This window comes from Pollicipes pollicipes, unplaced genomic scaffold, assembly GCF_011947565.3.
Source record: "Pollicipes pollicipes isolate AB1234 unplaced genomic scaffold, Ppol_2.1 Scaffold_6138;HRSCAF=7277_pilon_pilon_pilon, whole genome shotgun sequence".
NCBI classification, from domain to species: domain Eukaryota; kingdom Metazoa; phylum Arthropoda; class Thecostraca; order Pollicipedomorpha; family Pollicipedidae; genus Pollicipes; species Pollicipes pollicipes.
In genome coordinates, this window is record NW_023596818.1 from 6734471 (window position 1) to 6757104 (window position 22634).

The window sequence follows — 22634 nt, forward strand, 5'->3', positions numbered from 1 at the left end:
GTCACGCCGACCACCACCGGTCCAGGGCTCGGTGACGTCACGCCGACCGCCGACCAGTCCAGGGCTCGGTGACGTCACACCGACCGCCGACCAGTCACGGGCTCGGCGTCCAGCCAATGCCCGCGGGCGACAGCGGCCACACTTTGGCGTTTGCAGAGATCAACGCTATCTGACCATCTCACCGCGGCCGCGGTCAACAGTCCCGCGGGCGGTATATGAAAGCCATATTCACAATCATTAGGCGCTATTTGTAAAATCATTATGCTAAAGAAGAGCGGTGGTCAAAGCGGTAGGCGGGCACAGTTACCCAGCAGCGACCCCGGGGAGTGCCGCTTCAGCGACCCTGGTAACCCGGCACCCGCCACCGGTCACTGGCACACCGCGGCGACTCAACGCACTCGAAGGCTCGCCGCGGTGTAAAAGACTAGGGCTTTGACACACGTGCACACGACAGACGCAGCAATCCTGACTTGGGCAGTATTTGCAGCTCGGTCACACAGTACATATTGCTCCAGATCGCGTCCGCCCGGAGGCGGAAGCAGTGCAAAACACTCGCGGACCATGGACGCCGGGAGCCGGCGGCGCCTGGGCTATGAAACGACAACAGATCTAGCAGGAATGCCAGTGCGGCGACGGCAAGGAGACGTCGGGACAGGACCGGGGCCACCGGCCCGGGTGCTCCGCCACGAGCGCCACGGCCGGGGCCGCGCCGAAGACTGGGGCCGCCGCCCCCGGCGGCGAGGGCCACGCGCCCGGAGATCAGGCCGCCGTCCGGCCGGCGCTTCGCTGAAAGCCCAGCTGGGAGCGTCAACGCCGCGCCGGCGCGCAGACGAAGCGCCGCCCCGCGCGAGGCGGCGGCGCGGCAGCGCGGCAGCGCGCGCGGCCGGGCGCACGGTCCGGGCACGGCGCCCGATCCCCCTCGAGAACCGCTGGCGTGCGCTGAGGGAACTGCGGCCTGTCACCAAGTGCGGGGACTCGCAGGCGTGATAAGGGTGCGTGCTCCCCTCGTGGGACCCCGAGGACCCCGCGGACGTCCGAGACCGCGGTCCCGCGGCACTCTGAGGGCCTGGGCGGGCCTGCGACCTTGCAGGTGTCCGACCCCACCAGCGTGAGGACGGATCGGGAACCGAGGCACAGATTATTACGGACCACAGGCGTGGTATCAGCACAGAGTGCAGCTACTACGTGACGAGCCAGCCCACGACGTGGGCTAAGACGGCACAACGGCCGAACGGCGCGCCCTGAAAGCACTGGCTCTGATCGGCGCGGTGCGCCCCTCCCGCAGCCGCTCAGTCTGGGAAGCCCATGTCTGTCACACCTGGTACACACCACACCCAGCGCCGACGGCGGTGACGACGGCGGCGGCGGCAGGCGAACGGCGGCAGTCCGGCGACGGCCACCGACCGGTGACCACTCTCGCAGCGGGCCGCCCAGCTCCGGCGGCCCTGCGCACCGCAGCGCCGCGTCAGAGCTCGACCGGGCCGCCGTTGGAGCGTCCGAGCGCCGGCCGGCCGGCCGACCGCCAGAGCTCGCCGCGCCGCCGGCCGACGCCGCTAGCCCGTGTTGTCCGTCCACATGACGTGGATGGCGTTGTTTAGGCTGGCGTTCAGCGACTTCTTGAGCGCCTCGTCGAACTTCTCGCGGAAGAACTTCCTCGCCTCTTCCTCCGACACGCCCAGTTGCTGCGGAAGGGAGGGGCGGTCAGCGGCCAGACGCGTCCTGACCCTGGCCCGGTCACCCGGCCGCCCCACAGAGCGCGCAGGCGGCCGGCACAACTCACGAGATGTCGACTGGCTCGCGTCGCGCCACACACCGCAGTCAGTTCCGGCCGGCGCGGGACTCCGGCCGCGGCAGGCCCAGCACTCACCAGTGTGCTCTGCAGGAAGCTGATATCGTGCTCCGAGGAGACGTCCGGCAGGCCGGTGGAGATCATCATGCCGAACAGGGAGATGATGAAGTCCTTGTGCCGCCGCAGGATCATGTACGCCTGGCGCAGCGTCCGCAGACCGTCAGCCACGCGGAGGCAGACGACGCCCAAGCCAGTCCGCCGGGGTACAACACGCCACATGGCGGGTCTCCACGACCGTACGCCACTTGGCTGGGCCAGCAGCCTACACACGCGCGTGGCGAGGACCCCCGCCATCGCGGCTGCCGGCCACACCCACTCCAGCACAGAGACGGCAGTCCCGCCAGCACGTGTCCACACACGGGGGTCGTCAGCTGACGTGGAGGACGGCGGCTCCGCCACCGCTCCCAACAAATCGATTATCTCTCGGGATGACGAGCGGCGGCCGGGGGGGGGGGGGGGAGGGGGGGGGGGAGCGGCGGCCGGGGAAGACTAGTGACTGCCGGGGGCGACGAGCCGCCGGCCTACCTGCTCGCAGTTGCGCCGAAACTCCTCGAACAGGCTGTCGTCGGGCTTGTCGCCGCCGGTGATGACGTAAACGAAGTCGGACGTCAGCACGAACGGCACGCGCTCCCGCCGGATGCCGAACTTCTTCTTGAAGTGGCCCAGGATGTGGCCGAAGTCGATGTGCAGAAGCTGCGGCGAAAACGACGCGGTGAGGAGCGGCGCCGAACTTTGGCCGACGTTTGCCACGATACTTCGCTATCCGATGCGAGCGAGCTATTTCATTAGGGAAGGACAACCAGCGTGCGTGAATAAAAAAAGACACCTTCCATGGTGATGGCTCTGCACACAACGACCTTCTCACCACACACATAGTTTGCTGGCAATACAGACAACGGTTGGCCCATTCCACTCATTCGACGTTGGCGACCCATTCCAGCGATCATACCACGGAGAGAACCAGAAACTCGACGTCCCGCCCACCACCCTCACCACCACCCCATCCCGCCGCCCGGCCACCCACCTGGCCGTTCTCCTTGACCATCATGTTGTCCGAGTGGCGGTCGGCGATGCCGAGCACGAACGTGATGACGCTGTAGCCGGCGCAGCTCAGGCTGAACTCGCGCACGGCGCGCCGCAGCTCCTCCTCCGAGCGGTTGCAGTCGCGCAGCCACTTGAAGATGGTGTCGCGCCGGAAGGCCGCCGTCGGCTTGAACATGCCCTTCTCCTTGTGGATGTTGGCCACCGTCTTGGCGTCCTGCACCAGCTCGATCATGCCGACGCGCGGCCCCGTGGCGATGCAGCCGTAGGCGTTCAGCCTGCGGGAGGGGGCGGGGACGTCGCGACAGGTCTCAAGGCGGGGCAGCGCGTGGCGAACGGTCCGCGAGACGGACCCGGGCCAGGACCGGCGGTGGGCGGGGCGGGCGCGGCCCGTGGCAGGAGACAGGTCGGCGGCAGGTCAGCAGGTGGTCACACTTGGCGGCGGGCCGCTACGGCGACAGGTTACACGATGTGACATCGCGGTGAGGAGACACTCTGGTGGCGGGCAGGACAATGTGACAACGCAATGATGAATCGTCCTGACAACCGGTCAGGTACACTGCTCCCTTCCGGCAAGCAGCCGCAAGCGAAGGACTCTCTCTCTCTGATAACATCCCGCCTACCGGCTGCCAGCAGCTTCGTGACGCACCCTCCGATGCTTTTTCCGGCTACTTCCAGACGCACCGCCGCACTGGCCGACAGTGTCGGCAGCGTCGGAGTGGGCCAGCCGACTCCGAGCCAGCAGCCGCCGCCGTCGCCGCAGACCGCCACCGGGGCTCACCTGAGATCGTAACCCTCATCCTTCCACAGCTTGTCGATGATGCGGATCGTCTGCAGCGTCAGCATGTCCTGGCGCAGGTCGTCGCCCGACTTGAAGATGAGGTTGATCGGGTCGCCGCCCTCGTCCACGCTCTCGAAGATCAGGCGGAACGGCGTCATCTTGCTCTCGAAGTAGGTGAACGTCTCCAGCCTGCGGCGCACCAGCGGCGGTGAGCCGGCGCGGTCACGGCGCCGCACAGGGGCCGCCACAGCCGCCCGGAGGAAGGCGCGCGGCGCTGTCTCACAGCGGCCGGCGTCAAAGCGGCACGAGGTCAGGCGCCAGGCGGCGACACCGCCCACAGCTGCCCCCGGCAGCACGCCCTCCACCGACAGGCCCCACCTACGACTGGACAAGCCCCACGCCAAGCCCTCCGACCACAGCCGGACGCCATTGTCAGCGGTGCGCCCGGCCGGCCGGCGTTCGGGCCCGCCGCCGACGCAGCTGCGGCGCGCGCGGCTCGCCGGCACACCACGGCGCCCGCCGACGCAGCTGCGGCGCGCGGCTCGCCGGCACGCCACGGCGCCCGCCGACGCAGCTGCGGCGCGCGCGGCTCGCCGGCACGCCACGACGCCGGCCGACGCCGGTCCGAGCCCAACCGCCGGCGGAGACGCGCCACTGACCGCAGCTTTTTGCACACGGCCGTCTGGTCCAGCGGGTTGCTGAAGTCGACCAGCTTGTTCTGCACGGACGTGGTCTTGATGCGCTCCTTGATCGACTCCTTGATCTTCTCTTTGTCGACGCCTGACGCGCGCTGCTCCTGTACCTTCACACTGAGATCTGCGGGTGACAGTTAGCACCAGCGTGTCAGTATGCTTCAGCACAGGGGAATCCTGCGTGCAAAATGTGTACAGCCGAAGCACACGCTTGTCCTTCACTTGCGTCAGATTCGAAATTAAAATGCCGCACTAGTAGCTGAGCGCGATAAAATACAAATTCCTTATTGGGTTGTTTCATTTCCCTCGAAAAGGCATGCCGCCATATCATTAGTGTCACGTGACCGCACAAATCCAGCCAATTCATATAACTACTCGGGACAGCACGCAGTCTTTTCCTTTTTTCACGAAAAAAAACACATTTAACAATAACATTTGGGATGCAACACGACGACGCTGTTACATGGTGCTCCCCAGGGCAACGGTTCGAGTGCTCCAATTGAAAACGCCGGTCATGTCCGATCGAGCGGACGCGGCAGTTACTTAGACTGCACAAATTCACGTCGACCGGAGCAAGCTGCTGACTTACGCATGGGGTCGCATCAGCGGCAATGTATCCCCTACATGACACCTAATGTCGTACGCTGCGTGACTAAGCTCACCCAAATGTTTCATTGAAACAGCCGAGACGATCCAAAACAGTTAGCCGCACCAGGGCATGCATGCCATTTCACTGCAGACAGAACAGAGCAAACCCCGCGCACAACGCTCTGCTCAGCTGATCACGACCTCCGCGCGGGGGATCGCTGGAGCATGCCGACACCGCGCGCTTTCACAGACCAAACTCCACCGAGCGCGTCCACCAGCCGGCACGCGCGGCCACGACGCGTCTGGCGACAGCCGGCCGTTACCTGTGAGAGCTTTGAGCGCCTCCAGCTGGCGCGTGAGGGTGAGCATGTGCCGGGGCGCGGCGCGGCAGTACGCCTCCAGCAGCAGGGCGTTGCGCACCCGCACCGCGGGCACGTCCATCTCAGCCCTGCCGACCGACGCCGACGGTCAGCGGCGGCGGCGGCGGACCGGGCCAGCCGGCTCCGGCGCAGGGCCTGCTGGCTGGCAGCAACGGCCCAGAGCGCCGGCGCAACAGGGTGACAATCTGGCCCAGACACACACACAGCTTGCAAGGTAAGGACTTCATGCAATAAAAACCCGAAATCTGTACACCATCCAGCATAATGCTAAGCCTCAGGCGCCAAGACAGTGTCGGATGGCAGGCATACATTGAGGCACCAAAACAGCCAGTCTCTGATGGCACGGCCGTACCTGAGGTGCCAGAACAGCCCGTGTCCGATGGCACGGCCGTACCTGAGGTGCCAGAACAGCCCGTGTCCGATGGCACAGCCGTACCTGAGGTGCCAGAACAGCCAGTGTCCGATGGCACGACCGTACCTGAGGTGCCAGCACAGCCAGTGTCCGATGGCACGGGCGTACCTGAGGTGCCACAACAGCCCGTGTCCGATGGCACGGCCGTACCTGAGGTGCCAGAACAGCCAGTGTCCGATGGCTCGGCTCCGGACGGCCCTGGTCAGCAGGAACTCGGCCAGCTTCGAGAACAGGTAGTTCTCGTGGTTGAGCGCCTGCACCAGCTGTAGCAGGTACAGCTGCAGCTCCTCGTCACTGCCGGCACGGCGCAGGGTCACCGTCGCCGCCGGCCGCGGGCACCACCGCCGCCGGCCGCTCCCGCGGCTCTGTCTGACGCGGCCCCCACAACGAGCGGACCGTTCGCGGGCAGTCCGCCACACCGCTGACAGGCCTGCTGTCCAAAGGCAAACAGGCTTAAGTGCGGTATTAACTAATGCCTCTTGGGCCTTTCTGCCTTTGGACGGCAGAGCAGTGTCTTCAGGCGGAGGGGGGGGGGGGGCATCATCCCTGACCACTGACGCGTCGGCTGGGGAGAGGGCGTACCTGGCCATCTCCAGACAGCGGACGGCGAACTGCCGCACGGTGGGGTCCGCGATGTTGACGTCCAGCAGCGCCAGCGACTTGTCCGGCGCCAGCGGCTGCCAGCTCTCCAGCAGGAGCGTCATCTCCGCCACCTGGCGGCGGCAGCCCAGGTCAGGACCGGACCGGGACTTCAGGCGGTGACCCAAGCACCGGACATGGCCCGGTCCCGTGCGCCCGCGCCGGCACGGTCGCCTGTCTGGCCGTTATCCCACCGGTCGCTTGGAAGGATCATCCACGCCTGGTGCGAAGGTCGCACTCAAGCCTGACACTGACCAAACCGCTCTTTCACACCGCGACGTCGTCTAACCCGGACGCGACGCGTGACGCACGACCGCGCACCGCATGCTGTGCGTGACTGGAGCTTTACAATGCGCTCAGTTGCTCAGGCCACATGGCGTCGCCTGCCTCCCACCCTAGCAGGGGGAGCGGGCACCGCGGGGAATCGAACCCGTACTTCTGGTTTCCCAGACACGCAGCTTAACCACCCCATGGCGGCGCGTCCTGCGCGGACCACCCCCCGCGCTCTCTCCCGCCTAGGTAGGTCTCCTCCCTAGCACGAGGGGCGGGCACTGCGGGGAATCGAACCAGTACTTCTGGTTTTCCAGACGCGCAGTTTAACCACCACACTATCGGTGCCCCATGGCGGCGCATCCCGCGCGGAAGGCCCTCCGTGCTCTCTCCCGCCTCGGTAGGTCTCCTGGCGAGGGGAGGTCGGCGGCGGTCAAAAGTCCCCTCCCCTCCCACCCCTCCCCCCCCCCCACACACACCACAGCCCCAGCTGACCTCTAGGTGACTGGACCAGTCGACACACTGCAGCAGCTTGGGCAGCGCGTTCGGGTGGCTGACGTGGCACTGGTGGCGCAGTGACCAGAGCACCTTCTTGTCGTGGTCCGTCAGGTCCAGCGCCCGCATGTTGCTTTCGAACGCCGCCGCCAAGCCCTGCTTCACCTGCTCTGTCTGAGGGACAGCAGAGAGACGGACTCAAACGGAGCGGGCTCCAGCCGCTGTGGAGGGCCCCGGCCGCTGGGAGGGCCTCAGCCACTGAAGAGGGCCTCGGCCGCTGTGAAGGGCCTCGGCCGCTGTGCAGGGCCTCGGCCGCTGTGAAGGGCCTCGGCCGCCGTGAAGGGCCTCGACCGCTGTGGGAGGCCCCGGCCGCTGTGGAGCGCCCCGGTCGCTGTGGAGGGCCCCGGCCGCTGTGCAGGACCTCGGCTGGTGAGTAGGACGGAAGATGGTAGGTCCGCGTTGGACACAATGCGCCGACTCTGTTCCGTTTGCCCCATGCCAGTCATGGTTGTAGCGTTTTGTTTACAACACACCTTGTACTCAAGAAAAGATAAATCATTCCACATTTTCATATAGCATCTAACTTTCAGCTACCCGGGCACCAAGATGACACAGAGCAGCGCTAGAACACTGCCATCAAACGACAACGCTGTTGCAGATGCTCCTGATGACAATGGCACCAGCAACAATGATGGTGCCATTACTGATGATTATCTATGACACGCTGGCATCTGTCACCATTTCGTGGCCAGCACCAGCCTCAGACACATGCGCGTGGAGTGGACAGAGCCACGCCAGCCGCGGGGCTTCCGGCCATGCTCACGTTGCCCCTGCCGAAGAAGTTCAGGTCGGTGTGGCTGTCGGTGCCGGCCGGGCCGTCCATGGCCGCCCTGTCCACGTAAAGCTGCATGTTCTCCACCGGCGGGTAGAGCACCACGCCGTGGGGCTTGCAGTAACTGCGGCAAGGAGGCCGAGCGTCAGACGCCTCCGGCCGCGCCCGGCAGGACGCCGGCCCGGAACGGTCCGCCGTGCAAGGTCAGGGGGCACGTCAGGACTGTGACGGCTCGCAAGTCCCGGCCGTCACACCATGACCGTCACGGCCCGCCCGTCCCAGCCGTCGCATCACGACCGTCACGGCCCGCCCGTCTCAGCCGTCACATCGTGACCGTCACCGCCCGCCCGTCTCAGCCGTCACATCACGACCGTTCCGGCCCACCCGTCTCAGCCGTCACATCACGACCGTCACGGCCCGCCCGTCCCAGCCGTCACATCACGACATCACGGCCCGTCCGTCCCAGCCGTCACATCACGACCGTCACGGCCCGCCCGTCTCAGCCGTCACATCGCGACCGTCACCGCCCGCCCGTCTCAGCCGTCACATCACGACCGTTCCGACCCATCCGTCTCAGCCGTCACATCACGACCGTCACGGCCCACCCGTCCCAGCCGTCACATCACGACATCACGGCCCGCCCGTCCCAGCCGTCACATCACGACCGTCACGGCCCGCCCGTCTCAGCCGTCACATCGCGACCGTCACCGCCCACCCGTCTCAGCCGTCACATCACGACCGTCACGGCCCGCCCGTCTCAGCCGTCACATCACGACCGTTCCGGCCCACCCGTCTCAGCCGTCACATCACGACCGTCACCGCCCGCCCGTCTCAGCCGTCACATCACGACCGTTCCGGCCCGCCCGTCTCAGCCGTCACATCACGACCGTTCCGGCCCACCCGTCTCAGCCGTCACATCACGACCGTCACGGCCCGCCCGTCTCAGCCGTCACATCACGACATCACGGCCCGCCCGTCCCAGCCGTCACACCACGACCGTCCCGGCCGTCACATCACGACATCACGGCCCGCCCGTCCCAGCCGTCACACCTGGCGAAGCAGACGCTGATCTGGATGGCGTCGGAGCGGTCTGGGTTGGCGACGGCCGTGGCCAACGGCTGCAGCGGCTCGTCGACGGCCGCCGACTGCTCCTGGTACGGCCACAGGTAGAGCGTGACGTCGCCCGAGCGAAGCTGGCCGCGGTAGTCGTACACGGGCGTGTTCACCCAGCCCAGGTACTTGTAGTACTGGCCGACCGAGAGGGAGCAGAGGTCGTCAGGCGTGGCAGGGGCGCGGGCGCGGCGCCGGCAGTGCGCACGAAGCCGCCCTCCCACCACTGCTCAGGTGGGAAGGCGGCTTCCGCGGCGACGCACTGGAGTCCGCAGGCGGGCCCGGGTTCGAACCCCAGCCGCGCCCCGGACCGAGCCCGGGCCGCCAAATGCCTGCCGACGGCGGCCAACAAAACGGAAGTCACCAGGGACCCGAGCCGGCACTGCGGGGGCAGGGCATCCGCCACCGAAGAGTTCAACAGTCACCATCGGCCGCGATCTGGCTCAGCACACACATACGCACGCACGCACGCACGCACGCACGCACGCGCGCGCACGCACGCGCGCGCACGCACACACACACACACACACACACACACACACACACACACACACACACACACACACACACACACACACACACACACACACACACACACGCACGCACGCACGCACGCACGCACGCACGCACGCACGCACGCACGCACGCACGCACGCAGGCGGGCGCCGCGCCGCGCCTCGTCCGCCAGAGCGGCGCGCCTCACCCTGCCGCCGTTGTCCTGGCGCCCGGAGCGTCCGCCGTGCGGCTGCCGGGCGCGCGCCGTGTCGAAGATGGCCAGCGAGAGCCGCGTCATGCGCGGCAGGTCGCGCACCTGCACCTCGAACTGCAGGTGCTGCTCCATGATGAGCACCGACCCGTCCGACGGCGCCGCCAGCCGATTCACGCTCTGCGACTCGCACAGCTGCTTGCCGCCGCAGAACAGCGCCGCGACCAGACCGATCTGCCACGGCGGCGGCGGGGGGGGGGGGGGGGGTCAGAGGTCGGCAGGGTCGGCGTGCGGCCGGGCCGAGCGGCGGCGCGCGCGTCGACGGACGACGGAGCGCCCGGCACAACCGGGCGTGAGACGACGCAGCTCGGTCACTTGTACGATGATGCATTAGGTTGGTCTTCTAAAAAGCTCGCTTTGCGATGTCAGTGTCAAGGACGCATTGCATGCCGTGCTTCCATGTCCGTGGATGGGTATAACTAACAAAGGAGTAAGAAGAGTCTCTTGCGCAATTCTCCTACATGGAATTGGGTGTCCCTCCCCCAACACCCAGTTCCCACGTACAACGCGCATGTTTGCTTTTTCTTCTCACAAACGTCATTTCCAAGTCAGGCTAGCATCTGAGCCCAGTATGACTGCTCCCTCCCCTCCCCCAACCCTGATTTGTTCTTCAATTGAGAGACGCGTCACACCCATGTCCATGTTAAGAAATGCCAATCCACGATACAGAAAAACTTGAAGCCCCCTTAATGCACGAATACAAGAAAACCCACGCATACGATTCTTGGGGCGCCATATTCACCCATAGTGCATGTACAGTGAGGCGGATCCCTAATCCCAGTGCCACCTGTACAAATGCTCTGCACACAGTGAATGTGAACCTTCGGCGGCGCCGGACCCTCAGCACAGCGCTGAGTTGTGCACGGCCGACGTTGGCCCCAGCACGCGCCGCACCTCGTACGCCACGCCGGCGGCGGCGGCGGCCGGCAGGTTGGCCACCGAGCGCACGGTCATGCTGAAGTCCTGAGTGATGTCCCAGCTGCTGAGGGCACGCGGCGGCCGGCGGCGCAGCAGCGTGCCGGCGGAGGCGGCGCGCGGCAGGTCCGGCCCCGCCTGCTGGTTCGGCACAAGCGGCTCCCAGTCTGCGGCACACGCACGGCCGCCGTCAGCCGGGCGCGGCTGCCAGCCGGCGCACGTCCTCTCGCTCGCATTCAGCGTGGGCACCCGGCGCTGCCGCCTCCCGGTCACCACAGCCCTGGCTGGGTCCCGCACCCGAGGACACGGCCGGGGCCACCGGCAGCTCAGGTGTCCGTTCCATCCCGCGCATCGTCCCATCCTATCTCATCCCACCCCATCCCATCATCATCATCGTCCCGTCCCGCGCATCCCGCAGGTCCGGCGGCCGCCAACCGCAAGGGCGTCAGTTTATACAGACAAGTCTCGCAGAGAGGTGAAACGAAAGGCCTTCCCATTCCTAACGCTGCCGATCACTGCCCTGCCCTGCCCTGCCCTGCCCTGCCCTGCCCTGCCTTGCCCTGTCCTGTCCTGTTGTCCTGTCCTGTCCTGTCCTGTCCTGTCCTGTCCTGTCCTGTCCTGTCCTGTCCTGTCCTGTCCTGTCGTGTCGTGTCGTGTCCTGTCCTGTTCTATCCTGTCCTTCCCTGCCTCGTCTTGTCCTGTCCTGTCCTGTCCTGTCCTGTCCTGTCCTGTCCTGTCCTGTCCTGCCCTGCCCTGCCCTGCCCTGCCCTGCCCTGCCCCGCCCTGTCCTGCCCGGCCCCAGCCACCGCAGCGAGGCCGTGCTCACCAGGCAGTGGTATGCTGCTGTTCTCCACGAGCAACAGACGGAGTCGGACGCCCCGACACAGCGCCTCCTGGGTGGGCGCGAACCGCCACAGCGCCAGGTCTCCGATCAGGTACTGCTGGCGGCCCAGCACCTTGAGCGTGTAGTCGCTGGGCGGCCCGGCCGGCGCCACCTGGCTGTTGCGCATCATCTTCATCAGCATGAGACGCACCAGATCCTGGGTGGTCATGGTGGGCGCCACGCGGAAGGTCGTGCCCACGTAGCCGGCCTGCGGGCACGCCGAGCGCGGTCAGAGGTCAACGGCCGCCGGTACCGGGGGCGCCGTCTAGCGGGTGGCGTTTGAGGGGGGGGGGGAGGCAGTTCACACGGGTGAGACGACGACGGGTGAGTCCACACGGGCGATATGACGGCGTCGTGCTATGAACTGTGTTGGCAGCGTAGCACCTGATCACCCGCCTTCATAGTCAGCTCGTTAACTGGCCTTCCGTCCTGGACGTGCGCGTTTACTAACACCACGTTGAGGCGTGAGCGGCCGAGTCCAGCCGAGGACGCCGGGTGCGGAGGGACCGGCCTTGCACACAGAGCTCCACACACGCTCCCTTGCATGCCCGCCACCTCGCAGGGCCCAGTCGGGGGCGCCGCACTCCGGCCGGGCGGGCCTCGGCCCCGACCGGAGCCGGATCCGGATCCGGATCCGGAGCCGGAGCCGGAGCCGGAGCCGGAGCCTGAGCCGGAGTCGGAGCCGGATCCGGAGCCGGAGTCGGAGCCGGAGCCGGAGCCGGAGCCGGAGCTGGCGCCGGCGCCGCCTCCCTACCTGGTGCTCGGTCGACAGCCGCGGCTCCAGCACCACCGGCATCTTGCCATCGGGGGGCAGCTTGCTCAGCAGCAGCTGGGGCACCTCCGGCTGTCGCGACACGGCGCACGGATAGCTGTCCGGGGAGGCGGCACGGTCAGCCGAACAGCCGCGCTCCGCGGAGCGGCCAGACAGACGGTCCGCAGACACTCACAGCCATCACCGACTGCCAACGACGACAACGTGTTCTGCTCATCCCCGCTCCACAGTCAGATTCCGGCGGACGAAGACAGGCGTGAGGAGGGGGGTGGGGGGGGGGGGGGGCGGGGAGGAAAGGAGACGCGGCGCAGTACACCGCGTCTAAGAACCAAACCCGAGCTGACGAACGGCGCGTGCGACACGCGCAGCTGGACTCTCCGGTGATCGGTGCATCAGGCGGCCCCTGCAAGCCCGCTGGGCCAGGTCCAGCACAGCTCACCGCGTGTCTGGCACACCCAAACACCATAGTCAGTTCGCGCTCGGTCGAAGGCGGCTGCTGACCAACGTCAAAGCCGACATCGGCTTGGAATTGTCCACGGGCACGCCACAAGCGTCACAAGCCGGGCGCTCCACTGCTGTAGCGGCACGCACCTGTACTGCATGCGCTGCTCCCACGTGTACGACTCCATGCCCCTGGCGACACCCGTGCACAGCTCCCGCATCTGGCTGCGAAACTCGTTCACCTCGGCGCTGTTGTTCAGCGACTCGAAGTCGTGCAGATCTGGGCAGGAGACTGGTGTCAGCGGCACACCGGTTCACGACGGCCGGCACGGAGGGGCGAAACCGCCTCAGGGGTCCCCCCCTTCCCCCCCCCCCCCCCCCCAGGAGGCGAGAGTGAAGGCGGGAGGCTGGATGAGAAGCAGCAGCGGCGCAAATAGGTACGAGGGGCGCGACGTCTTCAACGTCTCAACGTCTCCCACGGCAGTACCGTCTTTCGACGCAGGTGAGCTTAGATGACCCCACTGAGGCCTCATCAGACACGCAAGCCCACCGTGAGTTGAGGCGTCTCAAACCCAAGACCCTGATCGCATAGCCAAATAACACAGCAGCCTTAAAAAAATCAACACAGCGACTGCACCCTGGTGCTTACTTTTGCCGATGAGATTGCCGATCTGTGACATGCGCAGCTTCTCGTGCTTGTCGCCCTCGCGCTCGATGACGCGCAGCACGCGGAACACGGGCCGCACGCTCAGCAGGGAACAGCTCTCGTCCAGCAGCTCGATGGCCTCCGCCTGCGGCGTCACGCACTGGAACACGTACTGCGACATGTCCCGCAGCGTGCCGCGCAGCGGGAACCGGCTCTCCCACAGCTTCTGTTGACGCACGAGACACGCACACAGACGCGTCAGACGGCGGGCACGGAGGACGGCGCCGTGGGCTGAGACATGTCAGGCAGCAGCAGCTGGCGCTCCCACAGCTTCTGTCGGCGCACGAGACACACACACACGCGTCAGACGGCGCGCACGGAGGACGGCGCCGTGGGTTGAGACGTGTCAGGCAGCAGCAGCCGGCCCTCCCACAGCTTCTGTCGGCACACGGGACAGCTGACATCTGAAAAATGGATGCAGGGCCTGACGCAAGGGTCAGTTGTATAGATCGCATTTTTTCAAATTTGTCTCACTACCAAAGTTGCTGATAATAAGGTGAAAAGATAGCATCACTGACGGTAAAAGCGATACAAATTATATGCAAATAGTGGGACAAATACACTGACTAGCGCAATTTTTCACTGCCAAGAGTACGCAATTCTTATGCTACCAATCACAATATCAAGCCAACATACGACATATATATGACAACCCATATATCAAGAGATACTAGTTGAACGACATTACTAAGCGAACATTGGTTTCATTGTAAAGTCAACGTTTCAAGCGGTGGCCGTTGCCACGAGGGTCACAAAATGTTTTTTCACCGTTTTTAGTGGCCACGGCGCTATGGCACCATTGCCCCCCTCCACATCAGCAGACTTTTTGTTGCACCACAGCATGCGCTATGGGTTTGCACGGTTTTCAAATACAATCAAAGGATGAATTGGCATATTGACCTAAGACATTTCTAAGACCATTTCAACCACAAGTTGTCATGTCAATGGTCATACAACTTCCGGGTGAACAGAAAATATCGTGACAATACGGTGAAATAATACATAAGGAGGCAGACTGTGTATCTTCTGAATTCTTGCCCTTGAACAGAAAGCGGCACAGATTAGTGGCAGCTGGCTAAAATGCCACCCGTGGATTTCAGAGTTCAAACCAAGCTATAAGAAGCGCATTAATGATTGAGAGCAGGAAAGACAAACAAGATAGCTACATTCCTGGGGCAACCAATTCTCCCACAGAAATTGAGTTAACTCATTTTCAAAGATGTAGTCCGCAAGATTTGATTGGCACGGATTTTTGGGATCAGCGCCCACGCTGCGCAGTGCTTGTTGCGTGAACCAGGAGCCCCTCAAGTTGCGAGGCAGAGGTTTGACCCCTCATGTCACCAAATATGACACAACTAGACATTCATGCTCTGCTCGTTCTATCCAAAATCAAATAATACAGACAACAGTTGTGGTGCATAAATTCATCTATCTTAGCAGCAGCATCAGCACAGGCCAGATATGATGAAACCATCCCTTCTGTATGTTGAACTGCACATGCTTACCAGCGCGCACACACCCTCCCAAAGCTGACAGCCACATCTTTCAGCCAATCCCACCTCCTTGATGTCCTCCAGCGTCTCGTCCTTGGGGACGTCAAGTGGCACCACGATGCCGTTGGGCATGAGGCACTCAATGTGCACGTCCGGATCGGCGTTGTCCCAGCCGTCGTCGCTGAATGGGTCGATGCTCCCCGGCAGGACGTCGGGCAGCGCGTCCTGCCACTGGGCCTGCGAGGCCAGCTCCAGGTGCTTCATGTGCATGTTGGTCCTCTGGAGCTCGTGGTGCTCCAGGAAATTACCGGCCATCTGGAGGATGGGCGCAGTCATGCGCTTGCCCGCAGGGAGGGGCAGGGGAGGGTAGGTGATGGGTGGTCACCTTAGTCTGCCAGCAGGGCTTTCTGTGGAGGGACATAACACTGTTTCTGAGCTGGGTGGTGACATGGGCATACAGAAACTGCACTTCAAGGTTGAAGGGAAGATCATTGAGAAAATTGCAACGTCATTATATAACCTTTGGGTCCTGTAAGTTAAAGAGCACAGTAGGAATACTGTAGGAGTTCATGATTAGCCTAGCTGAAGTTACTTGTTGTAATGAGAGGTTCCTTCTTGATCTAGGATAATCAAAAACGGTCAGACTATTTTGATAGGCTCATAACTTAATTTCTTCTCAACAGGGTTGGTGATGTTTTATTGAGGTAGGTGTCATGGATTTCCTCAAACAATTTTTTCTTATAAGTTCTGCTATGGAGATTTCTGATGCTGTTTCAATGGAACAATAGATGATATCTAAGCAGTGACATTTGCAATTGAAATGTACCATGTTTACTTACATTGATCACATTGAACATACATGTAGCATCATTTCTCCTACACATGCCCTGTAGTCATCCCCATAAACCCTGCATTAAAGAATACATATAGCCTGATGCATCAAGTGCATTCTGATCATCCCAAGTACATCAAGTTAAAATAATGTAACTCATAAACATAATGCATATCTTAGGAAGATAGTAGCAGAACAGATAAATCATGTCAAAACAACATGAAAATGTCCTGCATATTACACCAATGAAAAGTCAATAGAGATGTATGTGGCAGATGAGCAAGCACAAATCCAAATAATATGAATATAGCATGAAATGTTTCATTCCTTTATGCAAGAGCATATTGTAAAATAGCACAAATGGTCAATTGAGCAAAATAGAATCAGTTTTTTACTAAATTGTATGATGGAAATATCATCATGGAAAAAATCATCAAATCACAGAAGGCACAAGCAGATCTGTGCTATAACCCTTCAAGATGACTGAGCATAACACTGAAAATGTGCTGGTTCTTCTGCCAGTACATTAAGCATGATACCATACATGAAAGGCACCCTCATACAGGCATGGTCAGCAACACTGGTACCTCTGGGCCTATCAGCTGGTTGTGATGACCAGGCAATCTGCTTGCTACAACTTTTTACGACTGCAGCAAGCTACAACTTTTACAGTTCACAACAAAGGTCACATCAACATGGGACTTCTCTCCTTGAATGTACAAAATGTCCACCAAAGAAACATGAAAAAATGCTTGCATGCAAGCGAAAGCACGCAAGCCTTCACAGTGTATTCACCTGCCCTGTGGCCGTTAACATCAACATTCCGAACTCACCATTTGTTGTTGGACCATGTCAGCACGACGGTCCATACCACTTGTCATCGAGCATTACTAATACACACCTCGCCCGTGGAACGATAATGTACTATCATGCAGTTTTTAATCTGGGGCAGCCCTACCGATCTACCGCGACTAACATGTTAAGGCTCATCACCCTACGGAATCCCCGCCAAGGGCGCAGTCCCCAACACGCCAGAAGCCGCTGAGCTTATCGCGAAACGCAACACAGATAAGCAACGAGGGCTGGATGGCTGGAGGATGCGTGTACTAAACTGCTGCCATAAACTAATGGGAAAGCATAATGCGAGCTGTTTGCAGCTTAAGCATCCATGTAATCATGGGTGTCGGTCTGTTTTCTTTTGGGTGGGTCGCTTTCCCCTAATCTACTAATAATTTTGGGTGGGTCACTTGCCCAATTCATCCCCCAACCGTGTTTTTGGCCCCCACCTTCTGGAGCCTAAGTGCTAGCAAGACATTGAAAATGGGAGCTCTAAGTTACATAAATTTTACAGGTTTCTGCTGATCGTTTTAAAAGCCAAAGGGAAGAGAAAGTGCAGCATAATATTTCATATCCAGCTGAGTGTAGCTGCCTGAGCTAGTCACACTTAAATAGCTTCATATTCGTGCTGTTTTGTTGAGCATCTTCTGCTCTTCCTGTGTCCTGCATGTTTTTAATTACAATATTAGCGTGCTTCATTGACTCTGACCTAGTTTTGCGTCATTGCTTGAGTGAGTTAGCATCATTCAGCGATGTTTCAGGTTTTACAGACCGCAGCAAGCTGCATTAGTTTGCCGCGGCGTCTTATTGGAAACTCAAAACAAGCCAGTAAATATCAACACCCAAAAACTTGACCAATTTATTTGCCGTCTACGTTTGGAAGACTCCTTGAAATGTGCTGGTCTTCACTTGGTGATATTTTATGGAACAGCTGTGGTTACAAAAGCCTGACGATCGACACCAGCCGGCTACACTGGTAGTGGCAATCGGCTGACAAGGCTCACCAAAATAACGCCAGCCGTGTCGAACATGTCTAACATGAGTGCCGCGTTGCTATCTACACCCCGCCTTGCAGCTACCAGCCGGAGCTGCAAGACGGCTTGTAGCTGGTAGCTGGTTTACACGGTAGCCTTTAACGGTTGCACACATTAACTAAGACTCCTTTCTCTCGAAGTCATACCCGTCCAACAAAGTATGAAGCAACAGGACATCGACCTGTTGCTTCTCGAGCTGGTCTCGACGATTGATACCAAACAAAATGACTACGATGCCTCATGACAGCATCTTCCGCCGAGACAGAGTGGGGAAACGTACCAGAACAGGGAGAAAGCTGTTTTAAGTGCATTGGGGGGCTAGTTGTTGCCCGCTCAGCCCTCTCCCACCCCCAATCCCATGTTGTGAAACACGTCCCTGTGTAAACATGTAATGTGGTGGAGGTTTAACGACCGTGACACGCGACGGACTCGCCACCAGATTAATACAGCGTCTAGTCTGGCACTGAGGGCCCATTTCTCAACAGAAACAGGGCCGGAGACCACGATTTTGATAGACCAGGGCCACTGAGCCGAGGAGGGTCCCCTTTGTCGGCCAGGGCACCTCACCGCCTTACGAGGGCTTTGTATTTGCAAGGGACCCAGATTCGGTCTGGGCAGGGTTGGAGGGAAACGCAGAGGAGCCCGAAGGGACTTTCGGAGCAGACGATCAAATGACTAATTGAAGGACACGGAGGGCTATCTGTAGGTCACATTAAGGACCCTGGCCCACAGGGACAGGCCCTCAAATGTTAGTCAGAGTGCCTCTTGCATCGATTCAAGACTCCTGAGACTCGGAGAGCCTCTATTTCGGCCAGAGGTCACTAATACCGCACAGTCTGCTCCGTATCGGTTTGAGCCTTGGGAGCACATTTTCGAAGCGCGGATAAGGCCAGGACCCACGATTAGCATTGGTCGGGAGTTTGGGGTCCTGAAACAATGGGGGTGCATTTGTTGATTAGGAACGGACGGTGCCTAACACGCGCCCGGGAGCCGGCTGCATACATGCATTCGCTCGGTTGGGGAAGGGGGCAATTTGACCCCCCTGCGATCTCGGGGACTAAGGGGGCTAGAAGCACGAAATTCACAGGGCATCTTGACATGTACGTGAACTCACCTAGGTCAAAGTTTTAGGTTCCTAGATCATGACCTTCTGGCCAAACAAGGTCAAACAAGGTCAAATTCCAGGTTGGTCTCCAAAGTGCCCCCAGAACCTAGATAACTGTTTCGAAGTAAAAGGTCCCACTATCATTTAAGGTTAGTGAGCTTGTTTGAACTTCTAAAGGTCATGGTGACCAAAATCATACAAGACTACTCTGGGCTTTGCATTTGAATAGCGACAAAGATTACGCTAGGCAGTATGTTCCTAAAAACAAAATGTTGACCTGGGTCATTTTAGGTCCTGACCTTTAAGAAGTCCATGGAAGATGTATAACGCGCTTCCTGCTATCAATAAATTCAAAATGAGCACCAAAAACTATCCTATACAACAAACCCTAGCGTAATAAAACAGATTGGTCTTGACCTTAGTCTGACCCTCATACCTGACCTTGGGTTAATACGATTTGCTCATTTAGTTGTTGTTTTGCCTAAAAAGGCTCTCAGAGATGTATGGCTTCGTTTAACACTCCTTTGTTGGATCAGATTGGACGAATCCCTAGAAATTGCCTTCGCTGAAACTATGGTTTGGCTTTGACCCGCCATAGGTCAGTGACCTTACAGGGCACATTAAAATTTTTGATGCCAGACGATCCGCTATTCAATTGTCTACCGTTATGCGAAATTTTGCGCGGCTACGCCGCGTGGGCCAGAGAAACGTTTGCTGAACAAGGCCTGGAACAGAATCCCGAATGGCAGGGGCCTCTTGCGTTGGTTTGGGCCTTCTGAAAACGAAGGGAGATATGATAGCTTATGATGAGGGTACCCAATGAGACAATGGGAAACTCTGTGTCAGTCACGGCCCCCAGTGCTGAACGGTGCCTTTCACCCATGTTTCAGAGAGTCTCTCTCTCAGTCGAACTGGAGTCCCTGTGCCAATTGTGTGACCACCTGCGGCCTCAAGGTGTCTTGCTGCGTCAATAAGGCCTCTTGCGCCAATCCGGGGTCAGATGTCAGGGTCAGGGGACCTCCAGCGTAAGGCAGGACGGATGTATGATTGGTCCCTCTAAGGGCCTCTGTATCGACCGGGGGACACCGTCCCTTTATCGCCGATATTACAGCCGGCGGGAACCCCGCGCTGCAACGGAATGGCCACTTGGTCCCTGGCCGGAAATATAATGTGCCCCTAGTATTCTACCCACCGGGTCCCTTGCCCGGAAAAGGTAAGGGCTTCCGTTAGTGCCCAATGCGACGGTTCAAAATGAGGTGAAACAGGACAGAGGCTGGTCCGAACGACTACGTCCATGCCTGTTCAGAACCAACTAGTGAAGCGAACTACATAACCAGCCTTGAGTCTGCGTGCTCGCAATCTGAGGAACAAGGATACTAATGGCTTGGGTTGCAGTGTCCATCAACTCAAGTGGACTTGGCTGCTGCAGTTAACACCGGGCAGCGGACACCTGGCGCACGAGAAGAGTCGTCGTGAAATAGTCTCCCCGAAAGTTTCAAAATCATGACAAAGGCTAAGGCTAGGTTCAAAGGCTAGGCTTCGCTTACATCTTCACTGCATGATTTCAGTGATGTTCTCTCAACAGCGACAGAGGTACGCAAATAGAGAACCTGTGCTTACATGCCTACCTCCATCGACAGAGCCCAGCATCGGTTTGCGGTGCAGTGCTGATCCGTTCCGTTAATCTGTTCCTCATGTAAATCTGCACAAGTGAAAAATACCTTTTGTTAGCCCGGTCCAACTCCGCGGGGTCTACGGAGACTGTTATGATTATTACTATTATTGCGAACCTTGGCGAAATCCAGCGAGTGGATGTTCTAACGCCGCGTCAGTACACACTACATATACCAACACAGAACACGCAACACATGCAAATGAGACGCAACGCCAGCGATACACAGACGATGTCATGAAACATGAACGACTTGTGATACGATCAGCACTTGCACGTCATGGCCAGTTGGTCAAGCTAGGTAAGTTCTCTGATGAAAGACATTGCTTTGCCCTTGAACTCATTTAAGTTTCTGCACTGACGCGTGGCAGCAGGGAGGCGATTCCACGCCGCTACGGATCGATAGGGAAATGCCCTTTTCACGCACTCTTAGCGAGGGTGTTTTACAGCGCTCGTCTGCAGCACAGTTTCGTCATCGGTGGCTCTGGTGTGCCGCTGAGATACTTCAGATTGGCACCTGATCAGATTACTGATAGCCCGTGGCCCAGCAGGCACGTAAATGGCGCGATGCAAACATCTGCAGTCGCGGTGGGTGGCAGTCTCGTCCAAATTGGGCCAATATAGCTGTTTTCGGGATTCCGTGACGTGATCTCGTCTGCGTTTGCCGCCGACCATTCCGACCTCGAAGTTAATAGCGTTATCCAGGCGCTGGCGCTGAACGGCTGTTGTCGGAAATAAATCAGGAATTGAGCTCGTACTCGATTTTGATGGCATTTAGCAACCAACTTTAAGTTACTTTGCGATGTTGTTTTGTTCGAGATACTTAGCCTCAGAATGACAAGATTAACCACGATCAGGAGAAAAGGAATAAGCTCGGTGCACGTAGATACGTATCACGGCTAGCTTTCTATAACTACGACCAGTGATATATATATATATATATATATATATATATATATATAAACCATTCATCTTCAGATTTCATGACCGGAATGCGATGATTTTTTGGGAAGCGCCTCAAATCCTAGGGGGCCCACAACGCTGCGTGCCCCTCGCCAAAATTCTGGATCCGTCACCGTCCCTGGGACACGCCTCCGACATTTGTCAAACGTCATTCTGCCGTTTGAATATTCTGAAAATGTCTGCGCTGTCGCACGCGAACCACCGTCCGATAACCTGCTATAGAACGCTTAACACGCGCCCGGGTGGCCGGCTGGATACCGTTCGCTCGGGTGGTGGGGAGGGGGCGTCAATTTGAGCCTCCCCTGAGATCTCAGGAACTAAGAGAGCTAGGAGACATGAAATTCGCAGGGTGTGTTGACCTGTACGTAAACTCAATTAGGTCACATTTTGAGGTTCTTAGGTCATGACCTTCGTGTCAAGTAAGGTCAAACAAGGTCAAACTCCAGGTTGGTCTCGAAAGTGCCCCCAGAACCTAGATAACTGGTTCTAACCAAGAGGTCACATGCTCATCTAAGGTCAGTGACCTTGTTTGACCTTTGAAGGTCATGGTAACCAAAGGCATACAAGACCGCTCTGAGTTTTGCATTTGAATAAGCGACAAAGATAACGCTAGGCAATGTGTTTCTAAAAACGAAATGTTGACCTGAGTCATTTTAGGTCATTAACCTATTCCGACTTCTTAGAAGTTCATGGAAGATGCATAATGCGTTTCATGTTATCAATAAATTCGAAATGAGCACCCGCAACCATCCCACACAGCAAGCCCTAGAGCAATAAAACGAGTTGGTTTTGACCTTGGCCTGACCTTCATACCTGGCTTTAGGTCAACGTAACTTGCTCATTCAATACTTGTGTTGCCTAAGAAAGCATCTCGGAGATGTGTGGCTTCGTCTAACACTCCGTTGTTGCATCAGAATGAACGATTCCCTAGAAATCTACTTCGCTGAAACCATGGCCTGACTTTGATCTGTCATACCTTAGCGACCTTACAAGATACATCTAAATTTCTGCGCCAAAGGATCCGCTATTCACCTGTCTACAGCTGTGCAAAATTTGGCGCGGCTACACCGTGCCGTTCGGAAATCATTCTGGAAAAACCTTCGGGGAGTTAATTTGACCCCCACCC

The 22634-nt window shown here is 59.1% G+C and overlaps 1 protein-coding gene across 1 annotated transcript; it reads right to left on the minus strand.

Moving 5' to 3' along the window:
* Positions 1–1485: 1485 nt before the first annotated feature.
* On the minus strand, positions 1486–16917 carry Pi3K92E (phosphatidylinositol 3-kinase 92E). Its single transcript, XM_037229922.1, has 20 exons — positions 16731–16917; positions 15132–15380; positions 13516–13738; positions 13017–13146; positions 12408–12522; positions 11597–11861; positions 10750–10937; positions 9793–10029; positions 9030–9226; positions 7971–8103; positions 7148–7321; positions 6326–6456; positions 5894–6037; positions 5275–5399; positions 4331–4487; positions 3672–3860; positions 2874–3168; positions 2375–2542; positions 1868–1987; positions 1486–1682 (listed from the first exon to the last, which is right to left on the minus strand). The coding sequence occupies exons 1-20, from the start codon at positions 16746–16748 to the stop codon at positions 1554–1556; spliced, it is 3387 nt and encodes a 1128-aa protein (XP_037085817.1). The 5' UTR covers positions 16749–16917; the 3' UTR covers positions 1486–1553.
* Between the last annotated feature and the right edge of the window lie 5717 nt (positions 16918–22634).